General features: G+C 44.5%; 9 protein-coding genes across 9 annotated transcripts; 4 read left to right on the top strand and 5 right to left on the bottom strand. All coding sequences in view use genetic code 12, as the record gives it.

The window, feature by feature from the left end:
- Positions 1-23: 23 nt before the first annotated feature.
- RIB3 (3,4-dihydroxy-2-butanone-4-phosphate synthase RIB3) lies at positions 24-638 on the bottom strand (the record flags this gene model as incomplete). Its single annotated transcript, XM_029036076.2, has 1 exon — positions 24-638. One exon carries the CDS (start codon positions 636-638, stop codon positions 24-26), a length of 615 nt encoding a protein of 204 aa, XP_028891318.1.
- Positions 639-1,126: 488 nt separating this feature from the next.
- On the top strand, positions 1,127-1,543 carry CJI96_0002562 (uncharacterized protein; the record flags this gene model as incomplete). Its single annotated transcript, XM_029036075.2, has 1 exon — positions 1,127-1,543. The coding sequence occupies one exon, from the start codon at positions 1,127-1,129 to the stop codon at positions 1,541-1,543; it is 417 nt and encodes a 138-aa protein (XP_028891317.2).
- Positions 1,544-1,671: 128 nt separating this feature from the next.
- On the bottom strand, positions 1,672-2,961 carry WRS1 (tryptophan--tRNA ligase WRS1; the record flags this gene model as incomplete). The annotated part of the gene is made up of 1 exon (XM_029036074.2): positions 1,672-2,961. One exon carries the CDS (start codon positions 2,959-2,961, stop codon positions 1,672-1,674), a length of 1,290 nt encoding a protein of 429 aa, XP_028891316.2.
- A 1,054-nt stretch (positions 2,962-4,015) lies between these two features.
- Positions 4,016-4,751, bottom strand: RPL27A (60S ribosomal protein eL27; the record flags this gene model as incomplete). The annotated part of the gene is made up of 2 exons (XM_029036073.1): positions 4,016-4,395; positions 4,721-4,751. 2 exons carry the CDS (start codon positions 4,749-4,751, stop codon positions 4,016-4,018), a joined length of 411 nt encoding a protein of 136 aa, XP_028891315.1.
- Positions 4,752-5,231: 480 nt separating this feature from the next.
- On the bottom strand, positions 5,232-8,618 carry CJI96_0002559 (PDPK1 family serine/threonine-protein kinase; the record flags this gene model as incomplete). The annotated part of the gene is made up of 1 exon (XM_029036072.2): positions 5,232-8,618. The coding sequence occupies one exon, from the start codon at positions 8,616-8,618 to the stop codon at positions 5,232-5,234; it is 3,387 nt and encodes a 1,128-aa protein (XP_028891314.2).
- Positions 8,619-10,959: 2,341 nt separating this feature from the next.
- CJI96_0002558 (uncharacterized protein) lies at positions 10,960-12,978 on the top strand (the record flags this gene model as incomplete). The annotated part of the gene is made up of 1 exon (XM_029036071.2): positions 10,960-12,978. The coding sequence occupies one exon, from the start codon at positions 10,960-10,962 to the stop codon at positions 12,976-12,978; it is 2,019 nt and encodes a 672-aa protein (XP_028891313.2).
- A 648-nt stretch (positions 12,979-13,626) lies between these two features.
- On the top strand, positions 13,627-16,299 carry CJI96_0002557 (uncharacterized protein; the record flags this gene model as incomplete). The annotated part of the gene is made up of 1 exon (XM_029036070.2): positions 13,627-16,299. One exon carries the CDS (start codon positions 13,627-13,629, stop codon positions 16,297-16,299), a length of 2,673 nt encoding a protein of 890 aa, XP_028891312.2.
- An 80-nt stretch (positions 16,300-16,379) lies between these two features.
- Positions 16,380-17,102, top strand: CJI96_0002556 (putative 3'-5' exonuclease; the record flags this gene model as incomplete). The annotated part of the gene is made up of 1 exon (XM_029036069.2): positions 16,380-17,102. One exon carries the CDS (start codon positions 16,380-16,382, stop codon positions 17,100-17,102), a length of 723 nt encoding a protein of 240 aa, XP_028891311.2.
- Positions 17,103-17,202: 100 nt separating this feature from the next.
- On the bottom strand, positions 17,203-25,083 carry IRA2 (Ras GTPase activating protein IRA2; the record flags this gene model as incomplete). The annotated part of the gene is made up of 1 exon (XM_029036068.2): positions 17,203-25,083. One exon carries the CDS (start codon positions 25,081-25,083, stop codon positions 17,203-17,205), a length of 7,881 nt encoding a protein of 2,626 aa, XP_028891310.2.
- Between the last annotated feature and the right edge of the window lie 353 nt (positions 25,084-25,436).

Below are 25,436 nucleotides of genomic sequence, written 5' to 3'. Positions count from 1 at the left end.
CTGGCGTTATCAGCTGTAGCTCTCTACTCTTTTTGGTTGAGATAGTTTACAATCTGCTCGATGGTGACAATTCTGATGCCGTGTTTCTTGGAGAACTCCTTGCAGTCATCTAGGCGCATCATGAGTCCGTCCTCGTCTCTCACAAGCTCACAGATCACCGCTGCTGGCTGCAAGCCAGCCAACTTGCAAAGATGCACCGAAGCCTCAGTGTGGCCCCTTCTCTGATGAAGCAAGCCTGGCACTGCTCTCAAAGGTAAAATGTGTCCTGGTCTGATGAAATCGTCGGGCTTGGAAGCAGCGTCAGCCAACGATCTCGCCGTCAAGGCTCTGTCGTGAGCACTGATGCCCGTGGTCGTGCCGTGAGCATAGTCACAAGTGACCGTATAAGCCGTACCATGGCGGTCAGTTCGATCCTTCAACATGGGCTGCAAGTCGAGCTCATCAGCCCTCTCGGTCGACAAGGGCACACAGACATAGCCAGACGAGTGACGCACCAAAAAGGCCATTTTTTCCTGGGTGGTGTGCTGGGCGGCGATGATCAAGTCCCCCTCGTTTTCCCTGGTCTCATCGTCCATGACAACGAGAAACTCCCCATTTTTAAACGCCTCGATGGCGTCAGGCACTGAGCTGAAGGACATGAAGGGTAGAAGGTGAAGATCGTTGAAGCGTTTGGCTGCGAATATAATGTCCAGGCAGGAAGAATGAGAAAATCACCCGATTAGTCAGCGCAAGAGGATTAGTAAAGAGAATGAGTAGGGTATTAGTCAAGACCTCTTGAAATAATTTTGCAAAAAAAAATAAAAGCTTTTGGAGGTGGACTGTCGCCTTCTTTTATACTACTCGTGGTCCTTCGCCCAGAGGGGCTTCTGCAGACGAACGTTTTATTGCACCGAGGGAATGCACGGCAGAATGTGTCAAATGCAGCGACAATTTGTGTCAAAGGTAGGCTAAGTTAATCCGAGTCGGCAATACACAAAATCGGCTGTTTACGATGCAATTTTCTGATTTGGCCTAGCGCACTGAAAATTTCCGCTAAAAGCCTCCTCTTCTGTCCTCTCCACCATTCGTTCCTGAGATTCCTGCAGAGCTGGCAATGAACCCACCGTTTACTTGAAATATCGCTTGGATGTCTCTCCCTGATAGAAGACCTCGAGAGATCTTGTGCGAGGGGCCTGAAGGAGCTCAATTTGCATTCTACGCGGTGTTGTTTGATGACAAGCTTGTGTTGAATATTCTTATAGACGGAGTCATGGACACTTCGTTCGACTTGCCGCTCTCGACTCTGAAGGTGATCGACTCGCAGGTGCTAGCCAGTGACGAGTCGTTGGGCATTGAGCCTGTGGTGCTTGTAGGAGATCCTCATAATTTGAAGCTTCAGGTGGTCGCTGGCCAGATCGGGAAAGTGGTGTATCTGATGGGCAATAGGAAAAACGTGATTTTGACGATGGGCTCTAGGTGGTTTGGCAAGGATCCGAAGGACGGTGATTTCGATAAGTTGATGTTTGTGCTTGGAAAGATCAAGGAGCTTCTACTAAAACCATGAAAGCAGAGTCTTAGATGGAAACTCAGCAAAGGTTTGAGCATGCCCTGGCTGGCACATCCCTTGGCATGTGGCTCTACATACATGGAAATGCTTTGTAAATATACTCTATGTTTATATCGTTCTGCCGCCTACTTCTTGGACTTCTTCTGTCTCTCCTTCACTGGAACCCTCCTCTCGGCCTTGCCCCACACAAGTTTGTGTGGCTTCATGAATGAGTCCACCACGTCCTGGTCAATCTTGGACCTTCTTTCCTGGTAAGCTGCCACATACTCTTGCACAACCGCTATACACTCCTTCTTCATCTCAGAAGACATGATCTCACCTTTTTTGTAGCCCTCGGCCAATTGCGCCAACTTTTCATCATCATCCAAAAAGAACGAGAGATATTGGTATGCAACGTCGACGTCTACATTACCTCCAAGCTCCTTGTGCTCTTCCAAAGTGGCTCTGCCACCAGAAAAGGCATACTTGTTGATCTTTTTCTGAATTTGCTTGGGAGAGTCGTCCATGAAAATAGACGTTGTGCTGTCTGAAGCAGACATCTTCGTGGAGGCGCCCTGTAAAGCAGGGAAGAACTTAGCATGGAGCAACGAAGGTTTGCTGAACTTGAGCTTATCGGCAACGTCTCTACAAACCCTGAAATAAGGATCCTGGTCAATTGCACAAGGGATCAAACATGGTGTCTTTGGCGGTAAGTCAAGCACCGAAGGAAATGACGAGGGGAACGCAGTGGCAATTTGAACCGATGCAAAGTGGAGTTTACCGATACAGTCGGAGTCTTGGAAACCAAAGACTGCTTTGGCAGTTGAAGTGGTGATCTGTCTCGATGTTCTGACGATATTCTCATAGAACGCTGGGTTCATGAACTCCAAGTCAGAGAAAATGAAGGTGTTTTCTGGCTTGAAACCCACGGCAATAATATCCTTGGCGTTCTTCTTAGCGAAACCCTTGACATCGTCAATGGTCAACTTTTGCTTGAACAAAAACTTCTCGTCGTCAGTCATTTCGATGACAAGAGGCACGTCGAAGACTTCTTGCAACCACTTAGTGAAAATGAAGGGGACCATGTGGCCCAAGTGCATCGAGTCCGACGAAGGGCCCCTCCCAGTGTAAAGGAAGAACGGCTCGCCGTGTTCGTACAAATCCAAGATTTTGTGCAAGTCTCTTTCGGAAAAAAACACGCCTCTCTTCAACAATGGATGTGGTTCGTGGCCTGTGACCCTCTTGAACGTCTCAAGAGTCTCTTCGCTGATGAGCTTCGTGCCAAACTGGGCACTGAGCTTGTTATAATCGATACCTTTGGACTGGCCATTTTCGTCGACGGCACCTTCCACCTCCCAGGGAGTGATTTTCTGTTCCTGAGCTTTCTTGGCCTCTTCTTCGAGCTTGAGCTTGCTCACGTCCACCTGGTCAGCCATGATATGAGGGTAGAGTCATAGATTTGAAAAAGTCGGTACATGGTGGGTGAAGTCACGTGGACAAAGAGTGACTCAAGCAGAGGGCGTCTGTCAGAGCAGGAGAAGAGAATAAAGATATAGGTGAAATAGGTCAGAGGGAGAATTATTCGGAAGAATTGTGTCCATTGAACGAATTTATAGGGGCACTCGGGGTAGTTCTGTGTGCTATTACATGTAGTGTAGTGTTCGAGAGTTAGCGTGAGTGATGATGTGAAGAAAGGCAATGGAAGGCGGTTAGTACAGTCATCGAATTTATCATTAGTCAATTGGAGAAGAAGTATAGATTTTGAGATTCTATGGAAAGTCTAGGTATTTGTTTGGTTGAATTTGGGTGGATGTCAAGTGTTAAGCTAAGAAGAGCTTTCATCCTGAATATCGAAAGAGAAATAGCAGCTGAAAGTACAAAGATTATATCAATTTGGCAACTTCCAAGCAACAGCTCCTGAGCGGCAGTGATGATATAATCTAAACCTGTCTTGTAACCATTTTGGCTGCGAGATACCAAAATGTGAGGAAAATGACAATATAGATACATGATCAAAGAGGAAGAGATTTCACGAAGCCAGAGAATATATATTCGAGCATTGGATCGGTCAATAGCAGATGTCAAAAAAGTAATTCTTAAGAAAAAAAAAGAAAGGAGAAAAGATGTTTCCAAGTAGACTACCTCTCCATATTCATCATTGGCTGCGAAAAACCCTTCCTTCTTTGCCTCACGATTAAAATTGCCTATAGCTAACTTCGATATGGAACTTAAAGTTGTGACTCTCGAACTCTAATAAAGGTATACTTTTTTAGCTTTTTAGCATTGAGATGTACTAATGAGATTCACTAGCAACGGTGTTTTCTCCAAAGACCTTTTCTCGTTGCTAATTGCCCACGATTCAGTACAGACGCTACCCATAAGGTATGCACAAGCAACACTACCAAGCTTCTACGGATCTAACACTCAAATTTGAAGGATCATACCTACACATTCGTACCGTTGCAGAGTTTATTACATTATGTGACAGAATTAGAAGTTGAGCTTCTGGAAGAACCACTTGTTCTTACCGGCCTGGTGCTTCTCCTCCAAAGCCTTTCTCACAACCTTCTTGGCTTCTTCTTTCTGGGATGGCTCGGCCAATGCATCGGTGGTGATGGCGTTCTTAAACGACTCAACGTCCAAAGAGTATCTGGTTGGCATCAAGTGGTTGTAGTTGATGGCCTTGACAAAAGGCTTCACTCTGGTTCTCTTGGCAACCTTCTTAGCGTCGTGTGCTTTGGTGATTCTCTGAGGGCCTCTCTCAATGCCGACAACCACAGCGTGGGGGAAAGAGTGGGCCTTGGTGCCTTCGTCGTGGGGTCTGACAACGACAACCTTCTTACCAGCGAAACGGCCACGGGTGACAATAGCTGGGGGTTAGTATAATGAGTTGGGGAGGCTGGTGCTGACTGTTGATGAAGTTGACGAGGTTTGATGTTTGGCACTGGAAAACGGGGGACGCTATATTCACAAATTCCGATTGACTATTAGGATCTTCTGACAAGTGAAACAAATAAAGTTCAAAGGATTGATTATATCATAAGTGTTTTGGAATATTTGGATTTGTCACAACTTAGGGGGATTGTACTCTTGTCTCTGAAATTTCACGGATCAATTTTCATTTCATGATTAAAGAATTCAACAGTAATACTTCAATATCAGCAATTAATCTTATTTTAAAATGGCGTTACATACCAACTCTACCGGACTTGATGAACTTAGCCATTTTAGTGTTGTGGAACAGGTGAAAGATTGGAATCCTTTTTCTTCACTAACTAGAAAATTTTTTGTGAGTGTCTCTGCGAACGATGTCTCGCAGCTGTGTGCAGGCTAAAGCTGCGCTGCCTTGTATTCTATAGTGCGACATTAACTGTGAGGTAAATGTCGCTGGTCCTACTGAAGCGCTCAAAACGAGTGAAAAATTAAGCAGATGATCACGTGATGCCCTGTGACTGCTGGGGATGAGGCCAGTGGAGGCATGCTACGAAGAAATGCAGAGCGTAGCAGTAAAAAAATGTCTCATCTGACATTGATAATCATTCCCTTTCATGTGTGTTTGATCGTTTATTGATAATCTATCGATCTTGGGTTTATCTGGTGAGGATGGGTAGCAGCGTGTCCTCGGAAATGGCTGCAAAATGCTCCGCGAAGTACTGACATCATAGAATCACGAATGCTAGAATTTATCGTTCTTTACCATTAGCCATTATTGAGGCTTGTTGCGAGACCGATTGAGCAATTTGGAATTCATGGCAGTGATGCGCCCCTTACCATTCGACGACGACTGGTATCTGTAAGTGATATTCGCCGTAGGACTAGTAGGTGAGCTCTTGGAGAAACTCGACCGACGAGTGTCTTCATTTACTTTAGCCACGGGGTTGTTGTTCACCGCTAGAAGCGCTGCGTGAAGGGTATCGTTATCAGGCCCAGACGAGTCCTTGGCTAACCCAGTGTTGTTGATATGGCCCGTGGGAAGTGGTGGTGGGGGCTTTCTTCTCATACTCTTGGACTGCTTAGTTCTGCTCTTAAACATCAGGTGGCTCTTGGGGTCAAGCGTTTGCTTTGCAGGTTTTTCCTGGTTTGTATTTGTGGGACTCACAGTCTTGGGCAGTTCGCTGCGTCTTCCTTCCCGAGATTTCCTTGTTGCCGGAGGTGGAGGCGGCGGTGATGGGATATCACGATTGTACTCAAATGTTTTGCTATTCGTCGTTGGGAGTGTCTTGATGGGTGGAGCATCCATCAATTTTGGGGAAGGTTTCGACTCTCTCTCTCTTTCGAATTGAGCAAGCTTCGATCTGGCCAATGCGCTAGTCCAGAGATCAACCTCAAACTTATCAACTTCGAATACAAAGGTGGTCTCAATCGCCTGAACGGCAAAGATACCCGTAACGGGTACGATTTTGCCAAATTTGGCCGCATGATTCGTGACTACCTCCTTGAACAGAATAAATGGATAATTAAGTTGAATTTCGTTCACCAACTTAGGCTCGCCTTCTTTGATGAATATTAGAAAACGTCCATGAGAGGTTACCACAAGAGTGCAGTTTTTGGCTTTATCCAAAGAGAAACTCGAGCTACGTGCTCTTCCATTCCCACTGCTTCCCGACTTAGTGGAAGCAGAATCAGGCAGACTTTCGTCAGTCTTTTCGGAGTGAGTCAAGAACTTCTTGAAAAACCGTTTACCAATGTTGGATGACTTGTTCGTGGTATTCAGCTCCTCTTTGGTCTCTGATGGGGAAGCAGAATCATCTTCATCTTCAGGAATGCTTGCGATCTTCTCGTCTGGTTCATCGTTATCGAATTCAAGTATAGCATCTTTCTCATTGGCAATGTATTTGGGGTTATCAGGAGCACTCCTGAGCCCGCCTTTGCTTCCATGAGCAACCCTTGTGAGCATTGAGTCATTACCACCGACTTTCGCTACCGCTTGAAGCTGACTGATATATTTCAATGGAGCGTTATGAATGAGGCCCTTGTGCTTCCTCTCAAAATATTCTGTGGGCTGCTTGCAAGCAATTGCCTGACCAACATGCAAAATTCTTTCATCGGGGTCCTGGAGGTAGGCCTGCCAAGCAAGCTCCACACTCGATATAGGCGGAACTTCTGCGGGCTTCGATTTGGACTCCTTCACCTGAGGCGTACTGGAGTTACTTATAGAGCCAGAATTCTGACTAACGCTGCTTCTAGAGAAGTTTGCCCGTGAATTGATCACTGGACGCAAGATATTAGTTCCAGGGATGTACTCTGTAACTGAAGGTTTTCTAGCTGTTGCGCTAGCAGAAGGATTCGCAATACTTGTTTGGGACTCATCGTCATCCTGCTTGCTTAGAACATAGGCGGCCACAGATGCAGCACTGTAATTTCTTTGTTGTCTCCCTGGGATACTACTCTCACTTGCTGTACGTCTCAGTTCTGGCCGATCCAGAAGCAGTTGTGGCGATTCTGTTTCCGGAGCCGTCTTCTTTTTTCCTGGCTTTCTGATGATTTTCTTTGGAGAAACAGCTTTCGTTGGCATCTTCATCATTGACTTCGCCGTCATCTTGTAAGGGCCTAACTCAGGAACTGGCGTATTCCATATGGCGTCGCTGTCGTCAAAATTGATATCATGAAAAAAGTGATGTTTTTGTATCTGGCTGATAGTAGCTCTTCTAGATGGCTGAAGAACAAGAACCTGCTTGATTAAGTCTCTGAGAACTAAGGGAAAACCCGCACTAAAGGCGTACTGAAGCTTGGTGATCTTCTGGAAAGTGAGGTATTCGTTGGTTGCTTTGAAAGGAGGCTTGCCCGCAATTAATTGGTACAATATACATCCAAAAGCCCAGATGTCACCAGGCTTTCCACAGTATTTATTTTCAAGCAATTCAGGAGAAACGTACTCAGCAGTACCCACAAACGACTTGGCCCGCACGTCTAAGGGGTAATCTTCTTCCTCACCAGTATGTCCATTCTTCTTTCTTTCAAGAAGCTTTGCGGTTCCGAAGTCTGTAATCTGAATCCTGTACTTTTCATCTAAAAGCACGTTTTCAGGTTTTATGTCTCTGTGAATTACACCGTTATCATGCATATATTTGATGGCATCAAGCATTTGAGCACCGAAATACCGGGTGCAATCTTCATTGAGCGTTCCGTACTGCTTGATAAGCCCAAGGAGCTCGCCATTGGCAGCATAATCGAGAACAAAGTATAGGGAGTGCTTATCCTGAAATGTGAAAAATAATGAGATAACACCAGGGCAGCCGCTAAGCCTGTTAAGTGCATGCTTTTCAATGTTCACGTACTTGACCTTCTTCTCCTTGATGATATGGCGCTTATCTAGGATCTTCACTGCGTACTTCTTGTTGGTGAGCTTATCTGTAGCCAACACCACGGTGGAGTACGATCCCTCACCTATGTCTTTTCCAAATTCAAAGTCTTTGACCGTACGTCTGATAACTTTATAGTCGTAGCCGCTGGAGCTCGTGGAAACAGTCTTCTCTGCGGCCCCCTTTTCGGCCCAGTCATCGACACTTTCACTGCGCAATGACACGTCAACATTGCTTTCCAAGTTGCTGCTATCTACGTTCTCCTCACTGTCTTCGAGCCGTCCACCGTGACGATAGTTTGTCTCTATAACCGGCGGAGTGGAGACTAGCTCTCTATACTGGCTCTCTGAAGAAGGGGTGTCGAGAAGCACATTCAACGAGGAGGAATGGTACCCACGCTGAGTATCTGGTTGTGTGAAGTCAAAGGAGTCGCTCAGACCTCGGGAATCCGGTCTTACTGGCGTCTTGGGCGTGTCGAGAAGCGATTTATCGTTGAGGGCCTGGAATACCGCCTGAGCTCTGGTGGGGTTGAGTTTGCGAGAACCTTTCCTTACAGGAGGAGTATCGTCACCCACATAATTCGAATTGGAGTCCAAAGATTCCTGTGAGACGTTACTGGGATCCTGTGAGTCCGATTCGACCTCCTGGTATGAGTCCGCTTGAGAGTTGCTGTTGTGAGCATATGACGAGTATAGCTCGCCGAAGTCGGGCAGTTGCGTTCCGGAAGCTGCCCTAGAGTCGTTCTCCGAGGCGGCTATGTTTTGTAATGACGAAGTATATCTATTGGACATGAAGGGACGATTTAGGGTATTCCCAGAGCATGGGCAGCAAACGATAGGGGAGGTGAATTAAAAGAACTTTTGGAAGCACGTGATGAAAAACTAGGGATAATCGGATCTTGTGGTTTCGGAGATGATGATGACTTGTGTTTGTGAGGTTCGATGAAGGATGTGTAGATGGCCCAAGTTGATGGTTGCCTTTTCTTGGAGCACTGCCCTAAGTCTCCACGTAATATACTGCAGAGAGACAATCGTAGCCTACAAGTTTACCACACACAATCGAAGAAGATTGGGATCATTCAGAGAGTTTTGTTGGGTGAAGAAGAAAGCACTTAGGGACTTTTCAAAAAAATAAAGATTCAATATTATGGGGACCTTAATGGGTTGACTTGGGGCTACTCTTGTACATTATGGACCGTTTATATACAGGTACACAGTTGCTAACTAGTACTGACAGGAACCGATCTGAAATATAATCTAAAATTTTGAGACATTTTAGTAGATGATGGCCTTTTAAAATCGAGGAGATGCTATTTGTCAGGCTCAAGTTCTGTTTTATTGAATCAGTTTGTATTACAAATATGAGGGATTGGCTCAGGGTATGAACTACTTACTACTATGGTAAATCCCGATGATAACACAAAGATGAGGCAATAGAATTACAGTTGGTTATCTGGACACAGAGAAATATCATTGCTCTTCGTGTTCCAAGTCCTACTTCTCGATTTTGATCACTTTCGTGAATCCGTTCCTTTCGCCTAGTCACCAAGCATCAATTAGTTGTCGTTTGCTACGAGGATGGTGAACTGAGGCTACATCACTGACGAACTGCTTAAGCAAACATGTCGAGTTCATACGGAGCTTTCGGTAGTAAGTCTATTAAGTTTGATTCTTGTAACATGGTGAAAAAGGTACGATTATTTACCGTGCTTCAGTGTCTCGAAGAGGGCTAGGAGGCAGTTTGATGAAATCATAGCCACCTCACGATAATTTCAAGTGTTGTTTCAAATGAGATCTTTTTGATACATAAAGGCGTTGTTTCGAAAAACTATTCAACTGGCCAACTGTTATTACATCGCTGAGGTTCTTGTACCAATCGAGCCAAGAAATACCAAACCAAGAGACTGCAAGGGAGAGATACCTTGCTTAAGTAAATTGAAGAAATTGTAGTTGCTGAATTACATTGCAGGGTTGGAAGCATGGCTCGTTACTTGCAATAAACAAAAGAAGACCAGACCTCTGCCTCAATATAATGAATAAGCCAAAATAATCAGTAGAGACTTTGATAAACAAAGAGAGAAGTTGATTGTGGGCCGTTGTGATTAGTTTGATCTACTCTAAAAAATCATCACCGAGACTGAAACAAATGACATCTACGTTGAATCGAATAGAAGCGGATTTTTTCTGGCTCGGTCTGAAAGATGTGGAAGGTGTATAGAGATGTGTGTATCATCCCAGTACAGCACTTGTGACCGTCAGCACAGAATTTAGTGGGGATTGGTTCTCTGATTGGCTATGGACACTCAGCCAGCTGTTCTAAAGAACGATTATGACAGAAAAAAGCCGCTTTTCATGAACGAGTATCTGCTCTTGGGTGCAAAATCCTCTTTTCCCCAGTTGCTCTTTCAAGCAAAAAGCACAAACAGCAAACCATCTTTCAAGAAATCCATCTTCACACGAATAAGTTCTCTTCCCGGAATATAACTCCTTGGAAAATTTAGTAATTGATGGTGGAAGTAGAATTACTAAATACCCCTTACTACAACGAAAGCAGTAAACATTCAAACCCAACAAGAGTCTTTCTGATGCATGAATGGACAAACGTCCACATAAAAAGGTTACTTTCTCTCTCGTAAAAATACCTCGTAATAACGAACAGCCAGTGGAAATGGCGACTTGCTCAAAACCCAGAACACAATGGTTCGCGCCAAGAAATGGGTAAGGCTTGAGAGAGTCTTGAGAGATTGACTTGAATATACCTGTGAATTCTGGGAGCATTTTGCGAAGCTGACAGATATCATCATTTTTTCCACTATTACATATCCTCAGATTCGATCAAAATAATTATATTGACAAGGCCCTCACGTTTTTGTGCCTTCGACTGATCAAAAAGATAACGTCAACCGACAGTGGGGAGCCTCTTTGTTCTGCACGGCTGTGACATGAGGGCAGCGGCTGATTTCCGCTTAAGGAGCATTATTCATGGTACGTAAATTTTTTCAACCAATGACAGGAAGCCCAAGCCATTCTGGAGCCGCCTCAATAAAGTCTCTACAAATTGATGCAAGGCATTGTTTGGGTAGCATAAAAGCCTGAATGAATTTCCAGCACTTTTTTCATCAAGATTATTTCAATGAGCCAGGTGGTTTTGTCAAACAACGATCGGTTGGCTTCTTCGAAAGACGACTCCTTTGAAAACAAGAAAGCAGACCCTGAGAAGACCGACAATGTCGAGTCTGATGTTGACGATAATGCTCTTGCTGTTGGAACCAAGTCCTTCGGTATCAGAGAGACCGAAATAATCATTGACCTCGTCAACACCCTCCCACTCAAATTCGCCTTCTATTTTTCTATCTTCGTCTGTTTCTACATCATCAACCTTGAAGGTGCCGCTACTGGTGTATTTGTCGGATACGCCACAGACTCGTACAAGAAACACTCGTTGATGAGCACAATTGGTATTATCAATGGAGTGGTAGCGTCAGCTTCCTTGCCATTTTTCGCCAGACTCTCGGACACTTACGGCCGGTGGATTTTGTTGATAATTGCCCAGATCGCCAGAGTTGTCGGTGTAATCGTTCAGTCCCAAGCCACCGATGTGCAAAAGTACGCTGGAGGTGCTGTCATAAAGAGCTTTGGCCATGCTGGTACCATGGTGCTCTTGCAAGTCAGCTTGGCTGACTCCTCCACGTTGCGCTGGAGACTTTTGGCTATAGGCTTGTCTAATCTCCAGACGGTCATCAACACATGGAGTTCAGGCAACGTTGTCGACACTTTGTTGACAAAGTATACATGGCAGTTTGGTATTGCCATGTGGGCCTTTGTTACTCCCTTGTGCTTCTGTCCCTACTTCTTCCTCTATGGGTGGCTCACTTGGAAAGCACACAAGACAGAAGCGTGGAGACATTTGAAGCAAGATAGGCAAGAGCACTTTATTGAGAGTGTTCCTCAGGCAGCCCAATACTACTCTGGCCAGCTTGCCGACGAGTTCTGGTTGAAGAGATGGACAAAACTTGCCTACTACAACTTGTTATACCATGGAAAGTTGATCTTTTGGTACGTCGATTTCATTGGATGCCTTTTAATTGCCGTTGTTCTTGGACTCATTCTAGTGCCCTTGACTTTGGCAGGCGGTACAAGCAACAAATGGAAGCAGGCTAAGATCATCGTACCTTTGGTTCTTGGTGTTTGCATGATCCCCGTGTTCATTGTCTGGGAAACGAAGCTCAGTCCTCGTCCAATGATTCCTTTCAAGGTCATGAAGAACCGTGGTATCTGGTCAGCCCTCGTGATAAGTGTTCTCCACAACTTCTCCCTGGCCATTGTTGAAGGTTACGCATACCCCGTGCTTTTTGTTGGCATGAATGCATCCAGGGTTGTTGCCACAAGAACACCACAGTTGCTGAGCTTCGTCAACGGAATCACCGTTACAATTCTTGGCTTTGTGGTTGCTAAAGTGAGAAGAAGTAAAGCTTTTATTCTCTTCGGTGCTGGTGTATTTTTCATTGCCATGGGTCTTTTCATCCACTTCAGAGGTTCCAACGATGGCTTGCGTGACAAGTACTTCCGTGATGGTGTTGCTATTGGAATGTGTATTATGGGATTCGCTGAGGCCTTCCTCAACAGGCTTGTGTTTGTGTCGGCTCAAGCATGTACCAACCACGAGTATATGGCCATCGTCATGGCTTGCTTTGCTGCCTTCTACCGTGTGGGCCATGCTTTGGGCGCCTGCGTCTCTGGGGCCATATGGACACAGAGAATGTATCATGAAATCGAACAAAAAATGGAGCAACTCGACGTCAACACCTCTTTAGCCAAACCTGCTTACCAGGCTCCATATACTTTCATCCAGAAGCACCATTGGGGAACACCTCCACGTAGAGCCATTAGTATGGCCTACGCTGTTGTTCAGAGAGCCCTTTCTATCACGGGACTCTGTCTCTGTGTTCCCTTGTTGGTTTGTGTTTTCTTCTTAAGAGACCACCGTTTGGCTGACAAGCAGAATTTGGACGACCAGAATATGGACGAGGCTGAGATCGAGAAGGGCAAATCCACTGCCGACAGAACCAAGAGCGAAGTTGCCTTCACGAACGATAAGGACTACATTTTGATTTTCTTGAGAAGACTCGTGCGCTGGAGATCTGAGTCTTAGCTGGAGTAAGCTGACGTCGTCTGATTTTGGGAGATTATGCCAAGACTCACTAGGGTAGGTGACTGTGAGCTTCGATAGCTGGTATTCAATCTTATTTGCCTGGTATAACTCATTAGCTACTCCGGTATACTGAATTCAATACAAGAATTGCACAATTGAGCCCGTATATTAGGGTACCAACGCGGAAACACCCAATCTTTTTATTGTAATCTGATCGCTTCGCAAACCATGAATCTGACCATTGACAGCGGTCTTTTTACCTATAACCACCATCTGAACAAAAATACAGTTTTTTTTGAAACATGAACCAAAGCTTCTCTTCGATGAGCACAATAACGTATAGAACTAAAACTCTCTAGAGGTATCATCTTCACACCCTTGAGTACATAGCTCAACACCACCGCACACTAGCACATTTCGCAGCCATTTGTCTGTGGTGTATTTCAACCTCACCACACTGCCCAAGCCGCCAATACCTTGTAAGAGCCAAACACTTCCTCAGACAGTCCACATCTTCCTCGAAACAGTCACATATTTTCTTCAAAGTACGTCACCTTTTTTACAATATCCTCTTTCAGCTTTACCCACGTGACCCCACACCAAAATACATAACCAGTAATCATCTTCATCAAGTAACCCCAATGTGCCATGACGTTCCCGCTAGAAACGTCTAACCTCGTGGCGTATCTACGGGCTTTTTCCGTGGCCACAGCCGACCCGGACTCCAACGACGCCGCCAGGATCATCAAGCCCCTCCAGTTTGGCTTATATAAGGAGGAGTTGAACAAGTACTATTTGGGCAACTTACGGTGTGAGTCGCCGCCAATCCCGTACGATCTCCGATCGCAAGGTCCATCCAGCCTGTTGGAAGCATCTGAATCCAAGAGGGCTGCGGTCAAGTCGAAAAAACGCAACCATATGACTGGGAACGCTAGGAGGGAACGAAACAACACGGCCATCTCAGCATTGAAAGATACCCAGGAGGAGCTTTCTGATAGCTCTGTAAGGACATTGGACGCTTCACAAATCATGTCAGCTTCAATTCCCCACTCTAGTAACCCGTCAGCAGTGGAGTCAAAGAAGAGCCAGAAAACCAAGAAGAAGAACCCTTTGGTCAAATTGTTCCAAAAATCAGATAAGTCGAGCTTTTCGTCTAGTTTCGGATTTTCTACCAACCACAGTATCAAGAGCTCGATTACAGAGCACTCGTTTGAGCCTGAAAGTGAGAGAATCGAGGAGTCTCCACCTGAGATGCGTACGTTCACAATTGACTCGGCAACAACCTTCGAGAAAAATGCATTGCCCGACAGCAGCCGAACAAGTACGATGCAAGAGAGCCTTCCCGGTAAACCTAGCGGTCATGTCCCTAGTATCAGTGCCTCGGAGGGCGTAGCAGAGACAGAAACATCCTCGACAGACTCTGCCTTCACGGATATTGAGGGCGACTCCTTGATGGACGTCGAGCCCGACTTGATATACGATTATTCTGTTCCAGACAGCTACGTGCTTCATGAGGACAAGACACGTAAAAGAACGGAACGAAAGATGAAAGGGAACCACTCTTCAGCAAGTCTATTCTCTTCAGCAAACAAAAGCAGTGTTGATGACAGCGAAGAAAAATCCGACAAGGCAAGTATACGAAAGCAGGAGAACACGCTTCGTTTCGAGAAAATGTACTATGCTGTAGGTAACAAAGAGAAGGAGCAGGCTTCTTCGAACCTCAGTCGTATGATCCAGTCAAAGTTCAGATCAACTTTTATCAACCCTTTAAATTATTTCGGTTTTGTGGGCTCCGAGGCACCTGCGCCGAATGCTCATAAAGTTTACATTGATTTTTTTATGCCTCCCAAAGACACCCCGACGATCAAAAAACTAGCCGTATGGAACTCGTCAACTGTGATGGAATGTATTGGCTACGTTCTTCTACAATTGTCAAATCTTGCAGAGTATGCGGATAATCTAGATAAAGACTTCATTAATCCGAATAATTGGCGTATGGAACTCATTGATGAAGATGGTGAACTTTATGATGGTAATTTTGGTGTTTTGGACCGCACACGGCAATTATCCTCATACAACAGCCCAAACTGTTTGGCGTTGTGTAAAGTCAACAATTCTACAGAACTCAAGCATAACGAGAAGCAGACACCTCTTCCACCCGATTTCAAGCAAAATCTCGAGACATTCCAAAAGAAACCTGAAGATACCATTCAGGACGATCACTCATTTACTCCTCAGTTTGACACACGACCCAACCAGATGGGCGTGGATACAATCGAGGTTAAAGTCGACAATATTCCTGATTCTCATACCAACATTGTTAGTTTCTTTATTAGCACTCATATGACGGTGGGGGAGCTTTTGGATCTTATATGTCAGCAGTACCACATTGATCCTCTGCGATACCGCTTGGCTGAGGCTGACTTCCCAGATAAAACTAGCAGCATGTTAGGGGACGACATCAAGCGCCCTTCAAAAAGCACATATCAAAAGCCGTTGGAAAACTCGGCTTTGCTTTCAGCTCTACCGACGAAAAAATTCAAGTTCGTTCCTAACTTGGCTCAGACGATAAGGCCCTTAACAGATGTGAGTATGGGCAATCAAGGGACCAGCGGTATCACTCCTTCGTCCTCAACCTACATACCCCATGGTATAACGCCACCATTGAGCCAATTGAATGGAGTGGCTAATGAAATATCTGCTGAAGAGAAACTTAAGATGCCTGACACAAGAACTGAAAAATTGGAGTCCAAAAAGGCGTCCAAGTCTGACCTTGACGTAACTGCAATCACCAAAAGGGCCAACAATCTCACATTTGGTGACATCTTGAACCAGAATCGCCCTAGTCTACCTGTGAGTTTGAATACAATCTACTTCAAGTGGACTGTATATCGAAGGAAGCCGCCTTTACTCAACAAAATTGAAAAAGCGCTTATCATCGATGGTGATTACATCCATTTGGCGCCAACTGATGATGTCAACTGGCGAAACAATCCAGCGGACAATCCGTTGTCGACAAGTAACGTGGGCAGTCACCATCATTACTTGCATCACTATAACTATTCCAAGTTCTACAAAGAAACGATGATGAAAACGAGCTCATTTCATATCACGCAGATCGTCAAACTCAAAAAGTATTCTCATAGCAAGAACCCGAATCATTTTAAAATTGTGATTGAGAAGCCCGTGAACGACGCCGCAAAAGAAACAGCTGTAAAAAAGAAGTATGATCTTGAAGCGGAAACCGGGGTTCAATGTGACGAAATTTTAGAAAAAATCAGGTGGGCTCTCCAGGTATACAACAATATGATGGATAAGTGAGGAGGATCTCATATTGCAGCCATTTCGATCAGTGTGCATCTAACCTGAAGAGCATCAACAAAAATGATGCGCTACACCTCATGGGCTTATCGGAGAATTGGGAACGGTTGAAAGCCAAACATGGTGTTGCCAGTCCGTCCAAGGAAAAAAATGTCCTGAAACTTCGAAAACATAAAGGTGTGAAGAATGAGATCAAGATAAAACCACCTGCTGTGAAGAAATTGAGCACACGGAAGTCTCCCCTTGAAGTGTACCTTTGGGGAACCGATGAACATCCTGGTAAAGACGCCGTGGGCAAGTTTGTTGCCATCGACTGTGAATTTGTCGGCGTTGGCGATAATGATAAATCTGTGCTTGCACGTGTTTCCCTAGTCAATTACTACGGCGTGATTCTACTTGATACTTTTGTTAAGCCAGAAAAAAAAGTCACAAATTGGCGAACCTGGGTTTCCGGAGTGGCACCCCATCACATGCGTGAAGCTATAATTTTTAAAGATGCTCAGGAAAAGGTCAAGCTGATCATCTCAGGCAGAACCCTCGTGGGTCATGCTTTGGGTGGTGATCTCAAGTGCTTGGAAATCAAGCATCCTCGAAAGAAGATCAGAGACACGTCGAAATACTCGGGGTTTCGTGTGGCGACAAAAGGACACCCGCCAAGCTTGAAGAAGTTGGTTTCGGAGCACTTCAACTTCGAGATACAAAAAGGTCAGCACTCATCTGTTGAAGATGCCAGGGCTACAATGGCACTCTTCCGAAAATTCAAATCGGAGATCGACTCGGAGGCTATCACCAAGTACAAATAGCTACATTTGGAGGCGCTTTCGTGGGTCGTGAAACGTTATTCATATATAATGCATCGTCAGTTTATAAAACGTAATGGTAGGATTGGGTTGGCAATGTAAATCATGATTTTTCTAATCGTTCACCTTCGACGATGCTGCTGATACTTCTGTGCATGAGTTGCTGTAGCAAGTTCATATTCTTCATGTCACACTCATTCTCTGTCACATCTGCCTTGAAGCACTTGATGGTCTTCACTCTTTGAAATTCAAACTCGTCGAGTATTGCACTCAACTCGGCTTCACCTGTCGCTTCGGAGTATTCCTCGTCACGTATCACATTCACCATGATGTTGGTGATTGACGTTATGAGGTCTATGGACGTACTGGAGACCATATTGCTTTCGAGCCCTCGTTTGACAAGGTGGAATATCTTTAATGCAAAGTCTCTCTGTGTGGTGAAAAGATGGTTGTACAACCGAAGGAACTTGAGCTTAAATGAAGAATCGCAATCGCAGTCAAAAATATAGGCCGCTGCAATGAGTGCCACCTGTGTCTCGCCGCTGTTCCTGGCGATTTGATCAATAACAACTTTGGGGAGGGAGTTCTTGGTGACACACTGAAGTTCCTCATTGTCAGGAAACTCTTCTTTTAAGAATTGAGTATAGGCGGTATCTGACATGGCCAAAAATGCCAACAAAAGGTACTCAAACTTCAATACCTTGTCTGGATAGCCGTCATTCATCAGGAGCTTATGCTTTACCATATTCTTGAGGCATTGCACTGAGGTGTGTCTAAATTGTGAAGTTATGAGGCCAAGACATATGTGAACCATGAAATGAAGCTGGAAATTCTTTTCATTAACCGTCTGGTCGACGCCTGCTTCAAAATCGCTAATGATCGGCTCAAGCAACGGCCTTGTGGCCACAATAGGACTCATGAAGTCCAGTTTGTGCTCAATCTTCGTAAAAATACTGGTAGCGCAACAAATGCTTGTCTGGTACAATGGGGGAAAGCTCATCAATGTATTACAAGCAAGGGTCCAGATGAGAAGTGGAAGGTACTTGGAGTCTGGTGCCAATCCTTCCTCCAATCGTGCGAAGCAAATTCCAGAATGAACGTAGGTGTTTGGCTCACCATACTTATTGTCAACAAGCATCTTCATCATGCGTCCACCAGCCTGATCACTGATTCCCGCTCTAGCTAATGTACCGACAAGAGTGATCGCACGCCGTTGAAAGAGTGAACCTGAACTGAACGCTATCTCCATTGCAAGAGAGGACCATCTAGCAGTCCAACGGATTCGATCATCAGAAGACCCAACCAGAAGCATAAAATTCTTTAATTTGTCACATAGAAGGTCGAACGCAGCCGCCCTATTAAACAAATGCGTAGCGTCAGGACCCTTACCCCTATCACCGGATGTAAACCCAAAGAGCATTCTCGCACGCTGACTCGTGAAATACTCAATTGAGGTTTCTATGATATCTCTTTGCAGGTCTGAGAGATCGGGTCTGTGGACAAAAGACTGGACTGTGTTGATGGTGAGCTTCTGCAAATCCGGACCGAATTCAAGTTTGGGGCTGTCGATGAACAAAGAGCAAAAAAAGAACACATGCAGCAAGTAGAGCGACAAGAACACGTAGGAATTAAAGAACATGGCAGCGCAGATTTTGATGAGCACAGTGATTTCAAGAAGCTTGCTCTGCGAAGCAATGTCTGAATCATCACTTTTTGTCTTGTGAATACAAGCAACAATTCTCGACATCAACTCACCACAGAGCTCGACGCTTGGACTCAAGACCGATAATATCTGCTCCCATTCAGATTCGTCCGACTTGTTATCAATTGCAAATGAAATGACCTCATCCAAAAGAACCGATGTCAAGCGAAGATCCGCAAATAGTTTTCTCCAAACATAAGTATTGAGGAAAGGAAGCATTGTCATGGTTTGAGCAGTAATGCGACAAAATTGCCTAGCGATTTCGGCCACTTTCTCTGTACCATTTTCAAGTTCCATGAAGATTTGGTTCCCAACATTGTCTATCCATGGAGAGATGTACATAATGGCACTCACGCGATGCTCCTCTGGCAATCTTTCAAAATTGTTAAAGAATGCTTTAATGAATCTGTAAGTGTTCTCGGGGCGATGCTTCGCAAGATAAGCTGACACACTGACAACAAAAAATGTAGTGTCTGATGGGAATGCAACACTGGAAGCATGAGAAGGCAGAACACCGAAATCAACATCATAATAAGCTGACATGGACGAGAAAAGATATGATGCAGAAGCTCGCACTTCCACATCTCGTTCAAGCAAAGCGTGGAAGACAATGTTGTAGAGCTTCCCAAACCAATGCAGCTCCCTAAGATCATCTTCATCCTTTTTGTGAACATTGCTTTCTCTAGAGTTCCGCAACATGGCAAAGTAAAGAAATCGTAATATGGCCAGCCTTTGAGGCGACGATATTATGACTTCGTAGTTGTACCGATTGAGAAACAAAGTGAACTCATTAGGGTCTTCAAAATTGTTTGAAACTTCGCAACGTGTTATATCCGATAGCTGGTGAACCTCAACCGGCGCAAGGGAATCAGTTTGAGCAAATTGGGGCTTAAATTCGAACCTCTCAAAACAAAGTTGCATCCATTTGCGTCCGAGCTTTAGTGTGGCTGGAACGAACTTCTGCGTAGAGCTTTCATAAACTTGGCAGTCGTTGTAGATTACACGAATATCCTTGTCAATTGAGGTGATCGTCTCACTCAAACACAAACTGCTGATGATCTCTGGATCATCCATTTGCGAATAAAAGTACACCTTGGTTTGTGGATTCACACTAAGCCTCATAGCAACCATGTCCTCTATGATGTTAAGATGTCTGAACCTCGGCAAGTTGTAGTAGTATGTCCTAGCACAATTCTTGAAAAATATCGTAGGTGCATAGTTCCTCATGAGGCTGACATAATTTTTGCCAATGATACCCATATAGAAAAACTGCGTAAAGTCGTTCACAATGTAGAACTTATTGTCCCAAACCTGACTAGCTGCTTCCAATATAAGGTAAACGAACGTGCTCATATCATAACCGATATCTTTGATGTAACGGAAATTGACCACAACAACAGGAGTTCCATCGGAGAAAACCGCACTATGAATTACCTGACTTTCTATGGCAAGCTCCATATTCCTGACAGACATCTTAGCCATAAACTCTGCGTATTGAGAATTTCCAAGATTTGCTGATGGATCAACAGCCTTATAGGATGTTGTGCCTTGCAAGGAAATCGATGGTCTCGGCCTTCCCAAGTCTCTCATGATACGATCAAGTTTCCTCCACATGACAACTCTCTCATGAAGATTGGCGGCGTTCACTAGAGGGTCACCTAGACACCACTGATGCTTAATATACACAAAATATGTGTAAAAGAACTTGTGGATATAACGCAACCCAGTGTACGGCTTCACCGTTAAGCTATGGAAGGGGTATCCATGTAGTGGTTTCGTTGACATATCTTTTAGGAATACAAAGATCTTCTTATTGAGCTCCCCCAATCTTTCTGAGCGTTCGAGCAAACCTTCCCATTTGAGTGATGCAAGAGTCCTGTTAGCCATATATTGTATCACTTTCACCAACTGGATAAGCGAGCGCTTAACCTTGACATTGGAGGTCGACAAATCGAAAAAAGACTCAGGACTGACAATAGCAGGACAGAAAAATCTGAGGAAGACAAAAGATCCTACAGCAACGAGAGCTGCATCCTCAAACTTGGCCCCAACTGCTTTATAGATCTCTGAGCAAATGAACTGAAATGACTCAGGGAACCACTTTGCGGAGTTCACAATTCTGTCCACAATTTTGGCTAGATACTGAATAAACAAGTCTATATCAGCAGCTTCATGACTTTTTTCGACCTCAAACACGACTGAATTTTGAATGATCTCCTGAATCACAGGCTTCAAGACAACCGTCAAATAGGGTAGACCATCTTCTTTTGCGAATATTGACATCAATCTCGTCAAAGTACTATTTCTTCTGAAAATATCGGACGATCGTGCAACGCTACTTATTTCGTCGGTCAACAAGGTAACGAACAACTTATCTAGTTTCTTTGTATAGCCAAATAAGCCATGTAAAGACGTGGCTAGCAAGTTGTGTTCAGCTGGTGATGCCACCTCGGCAGCTGCTCCGTATATCTCATATATTTCGGCCATTTCATGCACTAGTTTGTCTGGAAAGGCCTCCTTTGCGCTCTTGAGTTTCTTTGTGGAGAGCATATCACCAAAGATATTTAGGAAAATGGACCTTATCTTTTTGTTTTGATGATATCCTAGTGGCAAGACAAAGTGCATTCCATGCTCTGTATCCGACTGAAGAATATTCGAAATAGATTTGAGCACATTGTCTGTGATTCCTTGAATCTTGTATTTCGATCTCATCATGGTAGGTGAGGGATTTGGTGAAGTGTATTTTTGCAAGATCTTGAAGAATAGTGAGAAATGGTTGGAAAAGATCAAATCCTTACTTTGTTTGAGATTCTTTTCGCTAACCCCTTCAGGCATTTCGAATAACGAATCCTGTAACTGCAATTCCAAACACTTGGAACATTCACTTGCAAGTTCGATATAAAGAAATTCCAATTCGGAGTGTTTTGTCTGCGAGCTTTGACTCGTAGTTGGTGTCGCCAAAACTGAGTCATCAGCATCAGTTTCATCTTCTTCTTGACTCGAGTCGTAAAATACAGCCTGCTCAAGCCATTCGATTGAGATTTTGGCGTATTGACTTCTCAATTTGTACGCACCCGCGATACCGTTTCTCTCTCTGTCTAACTCTATTGCTGTGCACATTTTGCAGAACCTCAACTTCAATTTGACAAGATCAACAGGATTCTGCACCATTCCAATGAACTTGTGCAAGAACTCACACACACCAGGTAACAAGGACACCAAGACAAAAGATCCATCATTTTTGATTGCAGTCATCGCTGTGATAATAGCCATCATTTGCTCCATGAAAAGGACACCTTCACTAGTGATAACGCCTTGGTCAACATAGTATATTGCAGCATTCATAAGCTTAGTACAGACTAGATGAAAAACAGCAGGATGCGATTCATTTGACAATGCGTCTTTGATCACAACTCTCACAACCAATTCGTTAGACTTGAGCAAGCTGATAGCTCTATCAAAAAAGCTTGATATTAAAGTCAAGGCTCTCTCCTTTTCTTTCGAGTCGTCTTCCAGAAACTCTTTGTTCAAAAAGCAACCAGAAGTTGACACTAGAAAGCCTGTGTAATGCCTGAAAACAAGACTTGCGTCAGTCAAAGTGGAAGAGTTGTCGACAATGTCGAGCCATCTTTGATAAATCAAGAGCCATACATGATAAAGGGAATTTGTAGGCGGTGCCTCCATGAGAATATTCCGAAACTTTTTGTGAAGAGACACGAACCCTGTGAACACTGAGTCGTCATCAAGGATTTTCTTAAACACATGGGCGAGATTGTTATCGAAACAATTGAAAGGATGACCTCCGCTTTCGATTTCAAGTATATGCCATCTCATTGTAAGCTTTGCCATGCCAAAAAACTGGACGTCATGGGTACAAAGAGCCAAAAGAAGAATAATCTCGACAGCCTCGCAGACGCTGTGACATGCTGAGTGGGAACACTTGTGTTGAAGGAGTCTGTTCTTCGTAACGTTCTTGTAAGATGAATCTCTTTCCTGCAAGAACTTGTTCAAGAAAATGAAGCAGAGCTTGAAGTTCGGGTCGGTCAAAGAAAACACCGTGCATGCCTCCGCAATGGCTTTAATTACAAGGTTTGAGAAGAGAAAACTCAGACATTCCTTGATCTCGGTATCTCTGAGGGACTGCTCCTTTCCTCTGACCATTGTCATAGCGAGGGTACATGCTGACTCAAACAACTCAGAGTTTCCGTTCACGGATTTGAAGTGTATCGCTTGCTTAATTGGAAGGGCCATCTCATTGGCAAAAGAGATGAGCTCTTCAAGTAATATCTTTTGGTCTTGCTCGTCCAAACTATCCGCTTTGTTCGATAAGTAACCGATGTATGCCTCAGGGGATGCAGCGAATATCTCGAAAAGTTGTGTCATGATACGCTCACACTGACCTATGCATTTTGGATTAAACGGGGTGTCACAACTGCTATGTTGAGCAGAACGATTTGAGGCAGAATCTGGTGTATCTGAAAATACTGCGACGCTTTTATCTTTCACAGAGCCAAGACCATAGTCCAAATTATTTTTCTTGAGCGATGATAAAATCGGATTAGAGTTGGCCATGCTTTTGTCCATCTCGGGTAATTTATCAGAAGGTGCCGATAGGATGGATGATGAGGAGCTTGACTCTGGCCTTGTCGAGTCATACATATTGAGTTTCTTATATGTTGTAAAAAGGAGGCTTTTAAGAGGTTCCCGTAGTTCATCCATCACGACTTTAAGAGGCTCCTTATACGTTTCAACATGCGCTAAGCCTTTAATGACATTCATGCAGATCTCGATTTCTTCGCAGAGACACTGATCCTTGCAGCCGTCCTCTGACTTCGGAAGTGAAGAGGTGAAAAAATCGACAAGAATTGGGATATACTTGCCCGGGTTGATTGCAATAGCGGCCACATATAGGTCTATAGAGAGCTGTCTGAAACGAGCTTTTGAGGTGTCAGTTATGCAATTTGCACCCATTTTGTTCAAGTTGTCAAAAGTTTCGTCAATGTATTTGACACTAAACTCACGCACGTCGCCTTTCAAATCCGGGATTCTTGCACCTAGAGAGAAGATGTTTATTAAACTTTCAAAGCACTCGAGATTTGCACCTGCACTGGCGTCCTTGAGGATGGACGTGAGAAATTTGAGTCGCTTGTTGAATGCTTGTTTGAGCTTATTGGGTTTCTGGAGAAGCTCGTCGAAATCTGAGGGGCATAGTATAACGAACCACGAATGCAAAGAAGGAGCGATCCCAATATACTCTTGATCTTCGAACGCTGTTGAAACGTAATCGAACAAGGTCCTAAAGTTCTGTTCGCTCGGTTGGCCGGGTATAACCTGTTCAGCATAGAATCTTGGCCGGTGAAGACACTGATATTTGATATTGTGCGAGTCAAAGTAAAGACACACTTGTTTCCAGCTGTTGGAACGGATGTATGGCATCATGCTGTATACCTGTTTGGCATACTGATCAGCCACCTCTTTGGTATAGTAGAGAAACATTAGCAGGCATGAATACTTGTTCAATGCAGCATTTGGGATGTATTCACCGCGCTCAGCAAACGCAAAAAGCTTCCTATTGAGGAATGAGTAGTAGTCGTTAGGATTTGCCGCGGCCAAGTAGCGGAGGACAATCAGGATGTTCTCATCGATGTCCCTTACGTAGGCTTTCACCTCGTCCTGAGACAAGGCGATGTCCCCCGCTAGAGAATAGTCTATAGGCTTTTGCTTGTCCAATCTCACACGGCGGATGTTTGCAAGTGCCTTACGGTTGACGTCCTCAGAAAGAATGCAAAAAAGCACCTCCAAAGTGTGGTGGATGTCGGCATTTACGAGCTCCGCGGGCTGAAATGAATATATCATGTAGTTCTCGGAGTGGTAGCCAAGATCAAAATTGAAATTCATCCCATCGTTGGCGGTCAAGGTGGAGTTTTTCCCAACCAGGGCATGCTTATCCCAAGCAAATCGGATGATCGTAGAAAACAACTTCATCACCACCACTGTGGAGGTCAAAGTCTTCTCGTCTCTTTCACGTAGCTTCCGTGTCTGAGGATCGATGTTCAATTTTTCCAAGATGGCGGTGAAGTGCTCGACAATATCGGGCATGAAGTCCTGGTACCCATTCTCTTCAGTCGGTTTCAGGTTTGCCAAAAACAAGTTTGTCGTCAAAATGAACTGGGCGTTGAGCTCGACCTCGGCGATGTTGGACCCGGAGCGGTTGGGTAAGATACTCTCCAACCTCAAGCTCAAAGAGCGGATCAAGTCGCTCTTTAGGTCGCTGGTGGCCATGCCTGATATTGGGGCCCGTTGAGTTCAGCGTAAGAAAAACTAAAGGATCAAATTGGTAGAATTCGAGGAATCAAGGAATATTTATGTACTCCAGATGAGACCCTGGCGTGAGTGTATAAAATGTAGAGTGTGGAGGTCCGAGTCTGAGGTTCAGATGTGGATATGAGGACGGGCACGACTCCCCCAGGAACAGACGTGTTGGTGAAAGGAAATGAAGGGACAAGAGGAACTCGGAAAAAGTTAGCTAAATTTGGCTATTAGGGCGATTTATCGGTGTCCAGTTTATTTTTTAGCTTAGAAAGACTGGTCATTGTTCTCTTTCTGTGGTAGTCCATGTTTCAGTATAGGGGACC

The sequence above is a fragment of the Candidozyma auris genome, chromosome 2 (genome assembly GCF_003013715.1).
Source record: "Candidozyma auris chromosome 2, complete sequence".
In the NCBI taxonomy this organism is placed as follows: domain Eukaryota; kingdom Fungi; phylum Ascomycota; class Pichiomycetes; order Serinales; family Metschnikowiaceae; genus Candidozyma; species Candidozyma auris.
This window is presented reverse-complemented; position numbering and strand designations above follow the sequence as displayed.